The 16,675-nt window shown below is 41.6% G+C and overlaps 1 protein-coding gene across 1 annotated transcript in view; it reads right to left on the bottom strand.

Annotated features, from left to right (window-relative positions):
• Positions 1 to 497: 497 nt before the first annotated feature.
• ZNF385A (zinc finger protein 385A) overlaps positions 498 to 16,675 on the bottom strand; it is a 104,289-nt gene continuing 88,111 nt past the window's right edge. The window contains exons 4-6 of the mRNA XM_015817142.1: positions 2,406 to 2,584; positions 887 to 982; positions 498 to 756 (exon numbers count right to left, since the gene is read on the bottom strand). Coding sequence (XP_015672628.1) covers positions 526 to 756; positions 887 to 982; positions 2,406 to 2,584 — 506 coding nt within the window. The 3' untranslated portion in view covers positions 498 to 525. The remainder of the gene's footprint in view (positions 757 to 886; positions 983 to 2,405; positions 2,585 to 16,675) is intronic.

Raw genomic sequence — 16,675 nt, 5'->3', positions numbered from 1 at the left:
TGGCTTGTATGAGTAAGGGGGGCAACAGCCCCCTTAGCTCTGGGATGAAGGAGATTGCTTGCTGATCAGTCCCTGAGGTACCAGAACTGCCTCCCTTGCCAACGCGCCACAGAGTCCTGGGGAGGCACTTCCACTCCCCAACCTTTCGTACCTCGGAAGATGAGACCGATACGCACATGCACGCACAGGCACACCCCAAGAAAGCACGCCCCCATCCAGCCCCCTGCAGGAGCCCAGCGCTTGTGCAGATTTGGCTGGGATCCCGAGAGGGTGGAGAGCAGGCGCACCGATATGTGGGGATGCAGAAGGGCGGGCTTCTCCCCTTTCTCTTCTCAGAAAAATAAATTCCATTTCCTGTCACAAAGAAAAAGGACGGGGAGGAAGAGTAAAATGCTCCCTTCAATGGGCCTGGGCGCCTTGTGAGATTGCCGGGACTGGTTGCTAGTTGCCGGGGGGAGGGTGGTGTGGTTCTGGTGGAGCCAGGAGTCCCGGGATTGTGGCAGGCAGGTGAGTGGATGGGCAGCATCAGTATGGTGAGAAGAGGATGGGTCCATGTGCAGTTCGGATGGGCCCCGGAGCCGGGCGCAAGAGTGGGTGTGTCAGAGGTGGGCCCTGCAGCAGGGATGGTGTTGGGGCTGGCCGCAGCGTCAGGGGTGTGGAAGCTGCTGCTGCTAAGGCAGCTGCTACAGCCAGGGGATTTGGTAGCAATCCAGCTGCCAGGGACTTGGGAAGCTCCTTGGAAAAGGCCAGGGAGCCCTGCGGAGACAAAGAGAGGAACAAAAAGAGAGGTTCAATTTGGTTGTCTGATTAAGCAGGTGCCAGCTATTCTGGCCTATTAAAAAAACAATACCACAGCCCATATTGGAAAACGCCCATAGGTACTCACTGGCAGCTCTGCCATGCCACGCTGCTTCTTGTGCCGACTCAACAAGGGATTAGGCTTCCCAGCAACTCCATCCCGGTGCCGCCGGCTGGAAATATGCTAGAAAACCAAAGAGGAAGAAAGAGATATCAAGCTAATTAGCAAGTAAAGAATCCTCATTCCCTGACCGGTTGAAGCCTCTTGCCATGCCAATCCCGCCATCTACAAAAGGCTGATGAACTATCAGTCATACCAGATAGATCAAACAGGAATCACAACAACCAGATAAACTAATTCTACTTTACTATAAAGCTACATTAGTAAAAATTTTGTGAAAGTTCAACTCTCTCGCCATTTCCTTTAGAGCCTGAGAATTTAAGAAGGGTCCCTTCTGAGCCTTTTGCTCCACCCACTATTCAACTGTGGGCTATGCTCCTCTTATCTGACTGTTACCTATGCAGCATCTGTTTGCCCATCGCACGAGGTCTTTCTCACATATCTTTACATGAACTCAGATTCCAAGATATTCATTAGAAATCCTTTTGGTAGTAAAATTTGTGGTTTCAAGGCTTCTGTGAGGATGCACTTATGAGAGAGGCCATGCACTGGAACACATGCACATCCTATTACGGACCCCTATCCCCAATAGCAGCCCATAGTCCCTATGCAGGACAAGCTCATGAGTGCAGGCATGACCTCAATCAGGTAATTCCAGGGCAATTTCAGCAGCTCCTCCCATCTTCCACACTGATCGAAGAGCAATTTAGGGCAATCTGCATTTAATAAGCAGGCCCTGGGCAAGTACATCATAGTATCCTATTCAATGACTGAAATCAAATCCTGATCTTGAGACTCAAACTTGGAAGCTACGAACTTTGACATGAAATCTCCCATCTTCTGAATCCCATACATGTGAGCGATGGCTACCATTACAGGCAATTCTCAACTTATTATTTAGTGACCATTTGAAGTTACAACAGCATGAAAAAAAATGACTTATGACCCTTTTCCAGACTTATGACCGTTGCAGCATCCCCATGGTCCCACGATCAGAATTTGGATGCTTAGCAATTGGCTCATATTTATCTGTCCCAGGGTCATGTGATCCCCTTTTGTGACCTTCAGACAAGCAAAGTCAATGGGGAAGCCAGATTCACTTAACAACTGTGTTCCTAATTTAAGAACAGCAGTGATTCACTTAACAACTATAGCAAGAAAGGTCGTAAAATAGGGCAAAACTCACTTAACAACTGTCTTGCTTAGCAATTGAAATTTTGGGCTCAATTGTGATTATAAGTCGAGGACTACCTGCATTTAGTAGGGAGACAAATATATTTTGTGTACGTATGGTCAGAGACATTGCCTCCTTTCACATGGTACTTTTTTTTAATCTGAGCCTTAACAAAAGTAAGAAAATACGTTTAGGGCTGAGGTTTTACTATAAAACATCCCTGTTGCATTCCACCAACTGTTCTTCCTTAGAAGGATGAAAGCCTCTTCTGGGAAGATGTACTGACAGGGTGTCATGACATGAGTTTCACACCTGTTTGAGCTGGATCTCAGAGTTAACTTTGACATTGCAGATTTCACAGTGGAAGGTTCTCTCCTGAGCACTGGGGTCTTGGTTGCCTGGTTCCCCTCCAGTTGTGGGACTAAGACGTGGATACGCTTTGATAGGCCCCAGTCCGCTGCGCGCTTCCAGGATAGTCTTGTGCTTTGTACCTAGGAGAGTTTAACGCAATACTGAAACTACAAAATGCTCAAGAGAAATGTCCACCAATCATTTCTTGCAGCACTTTCTCTTGTATGCTTTCTCCCAAGGGAAAGCTGTTTGCAAAATGGGTAGAGATAGTCTAGTCCTCTAAGAATATATTCTTTATCTGCAGTTCTTTTTTCTTTTTAATGTTAAGAGTTGCAGTTCTATAGTTACAGAAATTTGGTCTATAATTCAGTCTGTTTTGTTGACAAACTAAGGTTAGAAAGGACACAGAATAGACTTTTCTGCAGTGACTTTTTTATTTTATTTTATAGAACTGATTCTTTAAACTGGCAACATCAATCAGGTTCCCTTCCTGTAGTAACATCTACCTTCAGATAAAGGGCTTTTTTACATTGCAACTTTTTTGGCTATAAAGTCACCACATTTAATAAAAATTCTAAGGTTCCAATTTTATATTGTTACATGACAATTATATACATACATACATACATACATACATACATACATACATACATATGTTTGTGTGTGTATTGCTTTTACTTTATCAGACTGTCTCTGTGTATATACATATGCGCGCGCACATACACACGCACACACACATACATTTTTGCAGACCTATAAAAATAGTTTTCTTCCTATCTAATTGAGAGGTGCAAGGAGTATGGGAATGAAAAAAGTATTTCTGCCTTTGGCTGAGTTTTTAGCAAGAACTTCATTGGTACATATTAGTAAACAAAGCTTTTCTTAGCTTGAAGATAAACATCATCTTCTAATATCAGCACATTAACTTGTTGCTAATGATACATACATACAAACATGAAAGAATTTATAAGAAAAGAGAGAAAATGATTCTAGCTCTCTGTTTAAATACCTGCTGTCCTAATTCTGCAAAATCTCATTTTCTTCACAACTGGAAATCCTCTCAAAGAAAGTGAGGACTGTCTCTCAAACCATACTCCAATGGTTGCTTTTCCTACAGTTGTCTCAATGTTGGATTAGAGTTTAGGAAGGAGACAAGACCAAAATCTATTCCTGAATTGTGCCATTGTAGACTTTGAGTGTAGATTAATAATAGGGCATAGAACACAAATGCTAAACAGAATAATGTGATTATAATAGGGTGGAGACATTGACTGCAATGAGAAACTTTAAGAAAAACTTCAATATATTAAAATAGAATAGAAGGTTCTGTCAATAAAATAAAATAGAAGGTTAACATTACAATCTCTGAGGCTTATGTTTTACTAGTGCCTCGCTGCCTGGAATCATCTGTTTATTCAAGGTAGCAAACACACTTGGAATATCCAAACTGAAAGGCCAGAAAGTGCTTCCCGTAGAAAATGAAAGGAAAAACAACAAGAGTTAATTCAACCTTATTCTAATCAGAAGCAACAACAAACTCTGTGCCCTAGAAAAGGATCTTAAAGGATGTATATTTATCATATAAGACACAATATTTGCACTTTGATTCCATATACTAATTCAGAGTATAATTAAATAGCTCAGAACCTCTGTGATATTTTAAATAAATAGACTGAATGTACTGTATGTTCTACTAAATAAATAAAGCAAGGAGTAAAATATTACAAAGTATGCTTGCAATTCTGTCATTTATATGTATTTAATAAAATGAGATTACAATTCATAATAAAAGTCTGCTTTTGTAAATTTATAGAGAAAAAAATAAGGATTCTTGAAGGACATTAAACATTTTTCCTCTGTATGCTCTGTAAATCCGAATGAATCCCATTTTAAACTATTGCTTTCTAAAATATTGTACATCTGCAAAAGGATCATGACTTTAACAGAATAACATAGTTGGAAGGTCTTCTAGTCCCACCAAATGTTTAGGCAGGAAACCTTGTATCATTTCAGACAAATGGTTGTCCAATCTATTCTTAAAAACCTACAGAATTGGAGCAACTTCTGGAAACAAATTGTTCCCCTGATTAATTGTTCTGTCAGGAAATTTCTTCTTAGTTCTAAGTTGATTCTCTCCTTGATTAGTTTCCATCCGTTGCTTCTTGTCCTACCTTCAGATGCTTTGGAAAACCAGTTGAGTCCCCCCTCTTCTTTGGGGCAGCCCCTTAGATGTAAGGACTTTGGATGTAAGAATATTTTCCAAAGTTCACCTGCTTCTATTATGAGATTCATTGTTTATTTAAAATGGGGGGTTTTTTGGGGGGGGGAGTGGAGAAATCCAGATAAATATTGACATCCTTCAAATGCTATATTCTGTACCCAGAATATTGATTTCTGTGTTTATACAGTGTGCCCTATAGACACACAAGTCCCACCCCTCTATTCACCTGCTAAGTTTTACAAAGAGGGAACAGAGACACAGGTAATCCACTGCTCTACGGGCATCTTTTAAAAGCACTGTACTTTGCAGTAGAGAACCCCATTCTTGCACATAGAAAGTTTCACTTCTTATCCTTGATATTCCCATTTAAAAAGATCAGGCAGGAGGAAAAGATCTCTGCTATGTATCCCAGAGTTCTTGTCAATCACAGCAAAAGATTTAGGACTAACTAGTCTGAACTGGGGAAAAATAATTTCCTATGATTCTTCAGAACTGTATAATGCAGGGATGAGCAACTATGGCCCCTTTATGATCTGTGTAATTCAACTCCCAGAATTCCTGAGCCAGCCACGCTAGCACAGGTATTTTGGGAGTTGAAGTTCACAGGTCATAAAGAGGCCATAGTTGCCAACCCCTGGTATAATGTATTGATGAATGCTGTGAAGTCAGGAAGTCGCTGATTCAAATCTCACTATGAAATAGTTTATTCTTTCCTGCACACTCATTGCCTACCCTTAAACTGAAATTTGCTACCATAATTCTTGAGGCCGGGAGGAAGAAAGAGATGAGCTTCCAATCCACACTGAAGCATTTATAGCTGTTTCTTTTTTCTTCTCACACACACACACACACACACACACACGTTATTTAAAATGTTTATCTTAATTTGTACTATTGCGCTGAGTTAAGCGAAGGGCTCTGAATAATTTAAGAATGGATTTATTTATTCAATTTATATTGTTTAGGAGTACTAAACCTGGACTGCAGAAATCCAAATGGTTATTCACTGGCAGCAAAGATTGAAAGGAATGATATGATTATCTTAAAAGAATACTGTAGAGCCGCAGTAGGGTAGTAGTCCCCAAATATTATGACAAAAATGATATCTTAACCATGTTTAGTCCTCATTCTGTTGAGTACCTAGGATCATTGTTCACTCTTATTCTAATATTCTTTTCCCTTGTCACCAATTCTCAGTGAATTAGTTTTCCGATAAATGATTTGAAGCAACAGAATATTTTACAATGATAGTTTTAATAAAGTGAAGACATGGCTTTCTCCCAGCACATATTTCTTTGTACCCTCGATATGTACTAATAAGAGGCGCCATCAAGAGTTGTATACTGACCAAACAGGAAAGGCATCTCTGGACTTTTTTTTTTTTTTGCTTCCCGCCAATTCTGCTTGCAATCTGCAGTGGGAAGATGCCTCACTAATTATTCTTTAAGACCATTTCCTTTTCCTTAACCCATACCTGAAGACACCCAACTTCACGTATATCTGTTCCAATGTTTAAGTGATGCCTTTTTCTTTTCTCTAAACCAATGGCTCCCAACCTTTTCTGTATCCTGCACCCCTAGAACACTTCTGATATATTCTCGCACCCCTTACAAAAGTTCGAAATAACGAATTATGTACATATACACGATAATTTTGAAACTTCACCCCCTGGAATATCACCTGGCACCCCCAGGGGGTGGAAGAACCCCTGGTTGGGAATCCCTGCTATAAGCTACGAATCTGTGGTGCTTCAGTAGAGATTGTGGTTGCTGGGGCTGGGATCTGCCCAGTTCTCCTTGACTGTTTTGGGCTGTGGTGCAGATATTCCCTCCTTTTGATCAGAGTGTTTTGCTCCGTGGCCACTTTGATCTGGCACTGCCTTTGATGCAAAGGGCCATTCAGGCATTACATAGATCTATCTGTCCAGGTAAATAAATGCTCTGAGAGGTAGCCTGAACTAGCCATGAACTAGCACCTGTCAGCAGCCTCCAGGCAGCTGTTGTTAAACAGAGCAAGACAGTGTGTAAATGAGAGAGAGAGACACAGAGACAGAGAGAGACAGAGAGACAGAGAGAGACAGAGAGAGACACAGAGAGGGGTGAGCATACATGAAAGAAGAGCAAGAGGAAGAAAACAAAAATCGTGAGAGAGAAGTGCTAGCAATCAAGTAAGAAGCAGTGAGCATGGCAAACAGGAGGACAGACAAAGTCTAGAGTAGGCAGGCTGTGGAGCAGACTGGGTGATGCAGCAGGTGCTAAAAGGACAGATGGCAATGGAGGAAGCGATGGAGAAGGAGAGAAAGATGAAGGAGAGTGGAGCAAGAGAGACAGGAGAGTGAGAGCGAGCAAGCAGGCAAGTGCAGAACAATCAAGCAAGGAAAAGAGACAAGCGTGAGCAAAAGAGATGAAGAGAGTGAGAGATGTTGATGGAGGGAAGGGGTGACAGAGAAGGAGGGGTAGTGGAATAAGCAAAAGAAAGTAGAAAGATGAGCAAAGGAGGAGTGAGCAAGAGAAATGAATGAGAAAGGCAGAGCAAGTAGACTAGGTGAGTCAGCCAGAGAGATCATCAGCAGGTTGAATGGGGGTCTCTAGGACAAGCAAGAGAAGCAGAAAGCCCCTTCCCTCTGCAAATCAGAGTCTGATGGATGGCTAGACCCCTGAGCCTAAACCAATGTTTCTAACCTCAGCAACATTAAGAGGTGTGGACTTCAGTTCCCAGAATACCCCACCCTATACCTCTTAACAGTGCTGGGACTGAGAAACACTGGCCTAACTCACTTCCACCCCATTTTATATTAAGGAGTGTGATTGGTGGATGCTTTCCCATTGGCAGGAAATCCACCAATCTCCTTTCTTAGCTTGTCCCACAACAAATCTGTCAGGACAGGGATACCTGCTTGACTCATTCCTAAGCCAAAACAGAATGCATCTGTCAGGACAGAGCAAGTGATGCCAGCGTACTGTTGTGTGCTTCATGGACCAGAAGGAAGCATGTTAAACTGGCCGGGCTGGGTGTATGCTGTGATGCAATTGCTCTGCAGTTCTGACCCCTGAGCAACTTCTCCTCTCCTCAGTTGCAGCCCCAAACTAAGACTGCATGAGGATGGGCAAGTTGAACCAGTGGAGGGGAAGAGATGCAGCTGGGAGGAGAGCCATTGAGTTTTATCCATGCTGATCTTCATCAGGCCTGTCAATTTGGATGGAAGGCAGCAGGAGGGCTGGTTTTCCAGTGGAGGTTTGAGCTGCTGAGCCTGTGAGCTCACTTCGTGGGGAATGTCTGTCTTGTTGCCAACACATGCTCTGGAACCACACCCAGTGCTCTTGCAACAAGGCCAAAGATGCAAAGGATTAAGAGGAAAGAAGATAAACATCTTAATTGGATGCACACAGGGGTAAGGTGTGTCAAAAAGGAAGGACCTAACCATGGAGTTACTACTCCACCCCACTTCAGCTCCTCTATAGGGGAAGGCGCATGTGTTGGATTTTGTTGTGATGCTTCTGGATTGCTCCCACTATCCTCTACAGATGCAGTTGAGCTGGGAAAATAATGCGGGGGGTGGGGGGGCAGAGGGGAAATCTTCACCTGCAGAATTTAGGCAAGAAAAGAATGGCAATAACGTGAAGCAGAGAACCCGGAGGAGTCCGGTAGCACCTTTTCTGCCTCAAAAGTTTTGAAAAAGATTCAACTGATGAAATGAACAGCAGCTCACAAAAGCTTATGCCTTTTAATACAAGTTGTTAGTCAGAAAAGGAGCTAGAAGGTCCTTCTGATGTTTTGCCACCATAGACTAATATGGCTCTCCTACGAAGAAGAACAGAATAGAAGCACCAGGATGTTTGTAGTAATGAAACAGAACGGGCTCTTCCTTTCCTCATTTTCTGCTTGAGGACTGGTGCCAATGTTTTTGAGGGGTACAAAACCACTAGTGACATCAGAAGGACCACGAATGGGACTGGAGTGTCCCCCTCAAACCCATGCGTTGAGCAGAGGCAGCAAAGCAGCAATGGAAGGAAGATCAATTAGTCCTTAGCAATAGCACTTAGACCTATATACCGCTTCACAGTGCTTTACAGCCCTCTCTAAGCGGTTTACAGAGTCAGCATATTGCCCCCAAACAATCTGGGTCCTGATTTTGTCGACCTCAGAAGGATGGAAGGCTGAGTCAGCCTTCAGTTGGTCAGGATCGAACTGCTGGCAATCGGCAGAATTAGCCTGCAATACTGAATTCTAACCATTGCGCCTCTACACTTTAGTCAAATGTGTCAAGACAAGCTGGGGAGCTGATCCCAGCCACAGTAGCAATGCAGTGGAGCCAGACTTGAACGTTTCTGCTACAGCCATTAGGAAATGTGCTTTGTCCTCACTTCACTTCAAGACCCATTTTTCTTTTATTCTGGTTTGGACTTGCGGAAGAAATAAAATACAGCTCCATTTTCAGAGCCCTAAAACATGTACAAGGTCTTTGGATTCTAATCAGTTAGTACTATGGCTGTGAAGTTATGCTCAAGAGTGTGTGAACTTGAGAATCTGTAAAACCTGAGAACTCAAAAGGGAGTCTGCAAAATAGGGTTTCTTGCCCTCCTTCGATATCTGTAAGAAGTATAATTAGAGGGGAAAAGTCTGCAGATTTGCCCAGACTTCTTCACATGGACAGATAACAGAATTCTCTTGTCTTGGAAAACTGAGGTAGAAAAATTAAGGTTTGGTCTTTCTTTTAGGTGTGGAGTAGGGTATGCCATCTCCACACTTAAGTCTTTGCACCAGTCCAAAGTCAATTGCACATTTATAAAATCCCACCTTATGAGTCTGTTTCACAGCTAAGCTGCTTTATTTCTGATTCAGTCCCATTACATCCACAATCAGATTGAAGCAATGCCCCATTAAAATGGATTATTTTTTGTCTATTTTATTTATTAAAAATAAATAAAATTAAAAATGTTGAAACCTTGAAGATCTTGTGAGGAAGCCATGTTTTCCAAATCCCTTGGTTCAAATTGGTGTCTCTCTTCCCTCCCAATTATGATCCAGCTCCACTATCCAGCACGTCCTTAAAATACAGCAGAGGCTATAACAATCTCCACAACGGAAGAATGGATGGCAAAACTGTTCAGAGTTAGCAGAGATGGCCAAATTAACTGTTTTAATTAAAGAAAAGAATATATCCAGTTTTGTTTCTACTTGGAAATGGCTTCTAGACTTTGTGCTTGAGGCAAAAATAAATAAATAAATGAAATTCTGATTAGAGAAGTTTGTTGTCATAGAAATGAATAATATATATATTAAATATGTAAAACTAAAAAGTTGAGGCTGTATTTTATTATTTTTATTCTACCATGCTGAAAAAAATTGGAAGTGGTTTTTCCCCCCATTTCCCCCTTATTGCACAGTTCTCTTTCCCTCCTTTTCCCTCCCCAATTTCCTTATTATCTTTGTTTTCATTTGTATTTTATATTATGATAATTTCAATAAAATTACATATATATAAATAAGCAGGAGTAGCACCGGGAAGTCATTTGACAACCCAGCACCAGAAAATGGATCAAGGCTGGGACTCTGAATGCCATTCTTTGCATTCCTGTATTTGGGCAGGTGGGAAGGGGGGCACCAACAGAGTTTCATTGCTCAGCAGCGGGGAAAACAATTACTGGGTGGTTTTAAATTGCCTTAAGAGGTTAGTTAGTGGGAATGCCAAAGCATGGCTCTGGTTATACGTATCTGGAACAACTAATTCCTGAATTAGTTTAAATTTAACTGTTGCATACCATCACACGAGCTTCTCTTGGAAACATGTGCCTAGAAGACTGGAGGGGTGAATGCATGGTTTTCCACTATTTCCCCCTTTGCACAGAAATGTTGCTGAACCAACAGCTACAGGATGAGGGGCTGTTTGGTTTGACCTACCTCCTCAACAATCCCTCTGACCAAAACCTACCTCTCAAAACTCTCCACAAATACCTTTGTTATGCGCCTCAAGCTGAGACAGCGAGTTCACAGCCACTTTGCAGAGGGCACAATAGAGCAGCTTCTTGGCCTTTTCTTCGTCAGGTTTGGGACTGCTGTTATTATGGGGTGTGGCCCCTGAAGCGGCTGGGGTTGCAGATGTGGTCGAGATTTCTCCCAACTTGGTCCCCCAAGCCGGCCCACTCCTGGAACTCTGGCTTGGCTCCGGGCAAGCGGCCAGGTGGGGTGCTATTGCTGCTGCTGGAGATCCCAGGCAGGGCTGTTTCTCTGGCGAGGAGGGAGCTAGCACGGGGGGCACCGTCACCGTCACCGATGCTCCTATGCTATTCAGCTGCTCAGCTGTGTAAGAAAACCAAGAAGGGAAAGAAAGAGAAGGCATCAGGAATGGGGCAGAAGCAGAGAAGCCACACACAAACCTGAGCAGAGTGTATAATTAGGAAAACCAAAGGTTGCAGAGGGGTTAATTATAGCCAAAGCTCACTGCCAACCTTAGTATTTCTTTTCAATTCCAGGCTTAAGCAGAGTGCTAGCGTGGCAATAATAGATAACCACTGCACAATGCGCTCATCTATCTTCCACAGCCCAAATACCACATTAGGCATCTGGCAAACACAGGTCTGCATTCAGAGTGCCTCTCATTTTAAAAATTAATCACTAGGCCAGTGATGACAAACCTATGACATGTGGTGTCCAGGTAAAATGCCAAGTCTCTGGACCCTCTGCTCTTGCATAGCCTCTGGAGCCTCCAAAATGCACATGAGAACGGGATGTGCTTTGTTTTGGAGACCGCAAGGCCACCCAAGAGCATTTTCTGAAGTTTCCAAGCTTTGTGTGACAGGGAGCTGCCTCAGATAGGCATGTTTTTCTGAGATACCAACTGAAAAATATTTACAATTATGTAACTTTGTATTTATTTATTAATTCATTGAATTTAGATGTTGCCCATCTCACTATCCAAAGCTACTCTTTGTTATGAATTGTTTCTCTTTTGTCTCTCTCTGTGTGTATGTGTGTGTGTGTGTGAGAGAGAGAGAGCCGATGCCAGCAGAATCAAGTTAGGCATTTTCTGAATTTTTGACCTGCTGAACCCAACAGGTTTGCCATCACTGCACCAGGCCCAAGGCGCTCTATAACCTTGGGCCAGCAATCTCCAATTAATTGCTTACCAGATGTGCTGGGCATCCAGAATTTCAAGACAGATAAATCTGTTTTCTAAAAGTATTATCCAACCTTTTAAAAATAACTTATATTAGAAACGCAACAACATTTGACAGTATAGGCCAGGGGTCTTCAAACTTGGCCCTTTTATAACTTGTGGACTTCAACTCCCAGAATTCCTTAGCCAGTATGTCTGGCTGAGGAATTCTGGGAATTGAAGTCCACAAATCATAAAAGGGCCAAGTTTGAAGACCCCTGGTACAGTATAGGCTATCAGTTTATAGTCACATTCTCGGAAACTATACCTTCACCGTGCACATAAACAGATTATCACAGAAATTCGGTACTTGTATTGTCCTCCATAACACCCTCTAGGGCAGATATGTCAAACTCGTGACGTCACATGATGTCGCACAACGAATCGGGACAGCTTTGCCATTGCTGGCAATGGGGTAGGCGCAGCTTCCGCATGACACATCCGGCCTGCGGGCTGGCAGTTTGACACCCCTGCTCTAGGGCTTGGATTATCAAAGCATGTTTATTTTTGGAAATTATAATTCATTGAAATCTAGCGGCCGCTCATGTCAGTTCTTTGACATGAAGGCTATAGGCATTCATTTTTGCATTCTATTTTATCCCCATAGAATAGGCAGTCTTGAAGAAATGAGGTAGGCAGGCCTTCTAAACTCTGGGTCATATGTTTAAGATGTCAAGAATAAAGCATCAATACATCATTTGGCAAGTTTTAAATCTGAGCCCTGACATTTAAAATAGGTTCTGTGATTTAAAATTAAATTCTGTTTTTAAATTAAATCTTGCCTTTGGGGCAAGATTATGGAGACCTTCTCTTTATGAAAAGAAAACAAGCAAGGCTGTGATACAGTCTACTAATATGCTGTTGTTATTACAAGAATCATGCCCAAGAGGGGTCTGTTCTGCAGTCAGAAGAAATACATGTACATTGCACATGCATTAGCTTGGCGTAATTAATTCCACTGTCAAGACTGAGCATTAAAATATTTGTTTCTTAAACAGACATCAATGCAAAAACTTAAATCATGAATTGCAGAAACAACAAAAGATCCCCATTTTTTTCAATCTATATATATATATATATAAATCCATTCTTTCTTTCCCACCAACTCAATCCCTGTCAAAATAGCTAAGCAAATAAATATAATGGACTGAATCAGGAATGCTTTAAAAGCCACAATTCTACCAATCAATATTCGCTCACCATAATTTTAATCAGTTAACGTTTTGGTTCGTTAGCCTATTGATTAACTGGATTAAATTTTATAATGCCCTCTGGAGCGGGGCAGCACAATGTGTGATCGCTGGGAAATTCTTCCTAGAGCTTTCTGTATTCTTCAAAGGATTTTGCTGCATCAAAGTATAGAAAAGTATGGTACTTTGGAGGCAAAGATTCTCAAGTGGGCAAGTTGTGCAGATATTCTGAATGTCAACGTTCAACGGCCGACTGAATTTATAAGTGCATTTGATGAGATTTAAGTCATATCTGCACAAGTTAAGGTGAGGTATGGGGAACAGTTTTCAGACACATATGCTATTTTGTAAGAGCAAAACTGCATCAAGGATCACCGAGGATTTTCCAAAGCTAGCTAGAAAGAAAAAAGCAAATACGTGTTTACCAAAGACAAAGATGTCCCTGACATTAAGATGGCATGCCCTCCAAGGCAGATGGACAATAAAAACTTGCTACCTAGAGTCCTTAGGAGTCAGGGTGCATCAAATAGTGCAAAGGAAAATTCACTTTTAAAAGCATGCTTGCCTACACTACCATGTTTTATCTAAGACATCTTTCCCATTGAAGAAGTTCATTCTTCTTCTGAAGAAGAAGTTACTTTTTCAGGTAAATACAGCAGTAATTTATCTTTCTTTCTTAAGGAACCTATACTCAATGCAACTACTTCACAGGCATTATAGAGGACCACCTTCATAATGTAAGATCTAATTGTTAAGCCAAGCTTGTTTCACCCTACAAATGCCTTGGCAAGCTGGAAATGGAGAAGTCAACTAGTCCATTGTTAGATTTACAAAACAGCTATTCATATGATGCAGGTGCAGATGTCAGCTGTATGTGACCTATGGAGGGACAAAAATTTTGGGCAGGCAGGCCCACAGAATATAACCCTGTGTCCTTCTAGCTCAGGAGCGGGTAATCCTCTGGTGACCAGGGGAACTGAAGGGCTGCAATGGATAAGGCAATGACGCAAATAGGGTTTGGACTATTTCTTCCTTTTGTTTGTGGGGAATCAGGGTGGTAGAACACAATGTTTAAAAAGCCATTATTATTCTGTTACCAGGCTGGGAGAGGTCACACATTGACCCACCCCTTTCTTGAATTGGAAAGAATAAATAAAGGATTCAAGACAACATTGGCAGTAAATGTAATTATTGTCATTTGGGAGATTCTGAATGGTCTGAACTGAGCAGCCCAAGAGAGAGGTAGATAAGAACTCACTCCCAACTTGATAGTGTGGATATGTGTGTTGGGGTGGGTCGTTGCTTCACCTGGGTATGCGATGTTTAGGCAAGGAGAATCTTTTTGCTGCATAGCACTCTGGATAGCACTCTGCCTCCAGAAGTGGTGAATGCTCCAGCACTGGAAGTTTTTAAGAAGAGACTGGATGGCCATTTGTCTGAAATGGTGTAGGCTTTCCTGCCTGAGCAGGGGGTTGGATCAGATGACCTCCAAGGTCCCTTCCAACTTTATTATTATTATTATTATTATTATTATTATTATTATTATTATTATTATTATTATTATTATTATTATTATTATTATTATTATTATTATTAATATTATTATCATCATCATCATCATCATCATCATCATCATCATCATCATATAGCTATTTGCCGTCATAGGAAGAAGGCGGCTGTGTGGGCGAGGACAGGGGCAGGGCCAAGTGAACTGGAGATCAGAAGTCTTCATTGTTCAGCTGACTTCAACAGAGCTAGCATATGTCAACCCTTATAATTTTGCCTGGATTTCTTTCCTATCCCTTTGTAGCCAAACAAGCTATTTGGATGGAGAAGCAGGCAATGGTGATAATAATTAATAATCATCTCTTCTTCTCTAAGCAGGTCCAAAAGAGATGTCAAGTTGTATGGTGTGCCTATTTTCTACCATTTCTTCCTTCGCATGTCAAGTCCCAGGCATGGACCACACCACTGAAGATGCCCTACCTCTGTTTCAAACCAGAGATTCTCATTGATCCATATCAGCTTCTAGAGGACAGAACAAACAGTTCTCTTTTCCATGCCTTTTTGATATTTTTAAAAAATGGAAACTGATCAGCTTGATTCCATGCTATACTTATATGAATATAGACTATGCAATGTGAAATCCTTCAGAAAGAGGGATTGCCTTAATGGATTATGGCCGTTTGATCTGGCAACCATTACCTTCTTCATTAAGGCTCAAGGAGCACATGATTCCTATATTACTATAATAGAACAGTACCTGATGAACAGTGAGGGGCAAGACTCTAGGTGACAGATTACCCATAAATTGTAATGTAATGTTGAATCTGTTGTCATATTCATAATTGTTTGAATATGTGTATATTGTTTGTATATTTGTATATGTTATTTTATTGTAAGCCCCCCTCAGAGTTGCTTTGAACTGTAAGATGAACAGCAAATAAATTTAATAATAATAATAATAATAATAACAACAACAACAACAACAACAACAACAGCTGCTCACACAACTATTCACAGCCATTAAGAGATTTTGGCCAGGAGGGTAGCACCAGGCTCTAACTCTACCTAACATTCTGATCATGCTATTGGATGAAAAATATTTTTGCCACCAAAAAAGCCTCAACCTAAGCCATATAGTTATATTAGATTTGTAGGGAGTTGTGTGTACTGTTCCCTGACTACTATCTCAGGTACCATGGATGTGCCTATGCTGTTTTCTTGCCAATATCCTTTTCCCCCCATGATGAATTTATTGACTGATTGATATCTTGCCTGGTTATTCACAAATCTCAAGGTGCAAACATATCCAAGGCACTTCTTATTTTCCCCACAACAACCCTCTGAGGTGAGTTGGGAGGGGGGGGGGGCTGAGAGAGAGTCATGGCCCATTGGCCCAAAGTCATCCAGCTAAGGTGGGCAAAGAATCAATAGTCTGCTGCTTCCTAGCCTGGTGCCTTAATCACTACACCAAACTGGCCCTCATTGTTATGTTGGTATGTTGTTATTATGTTGGGAATGAGAACATGGAAAAGTTCAAAATTTATATTGTCCATCTTTTCATCCCTGAGAATGCTTGTCTTTTATTCCACCCATTCATAACTACAATTACCCCATTTTCCCCCCTGCTGAAAATTGTTAGGCTTTCTTTTTCTTCTTGTTCAGAATCAGCTGATCAAGGAAATACGATGATGTTGTAGCCAAATTTAGCTATGCGATGATGATGCTGAGAATAATCAAAGCAACTGTGCCCGAGGACAATATTTCCTGCACGAGTCACTTGTGATCTCAGCCAGCGGGCTCACTAATTTCATGCTGAACCATCAAACATTTTCACCGTCTTTTACAAAAGCCCATTCCTTGCTGCTTAAAGCATTTATATAAAGCAAATCTCTGTGCTTCTTGGCTTAGTCCCAATTAAAGCACACATTTTTATCCTGAGCAGCTGCACAGTTAATTCAACCAACAGATCTCTGCAAGGTTACAAACTGCAATTGACCCTTTGTCTGGGATTATGCAGCAAATAATCAGCATTAGGTCATTTGCTTTGATCTAAGGATGGACCTTCGGTACTGGCACAATCTCTTTTCAGTTCCTTCCTGGAGAGGGTATCATTTACCACCCCTCCAAACAACTACAGCTCCCAGCATTCTCTATGCCA

Source organism: Protobothrops mucrosquamatus, unplaced genomic scaffold (genome assembly GCF_001527695.2).
Source record: "Protobothrops mucrosquamatus isolate PMUCROS unplaced genomic scaffold, P.Mucros_1.0 scaffold555, whole genome shotgun sequence".
Classification (NCBI taxonomy): domain Eukaryota; kingdom Metazoa; phylum Chordata; class Lepidosauria; order Squamata; family Viperidae; genus Protobothrops; species Protobothrops mucrosquamatus.
Note: the sequence above shows the minus strand (reverse complement) of the source record. Positions and strands in the feature narration are given on the sequence as shown.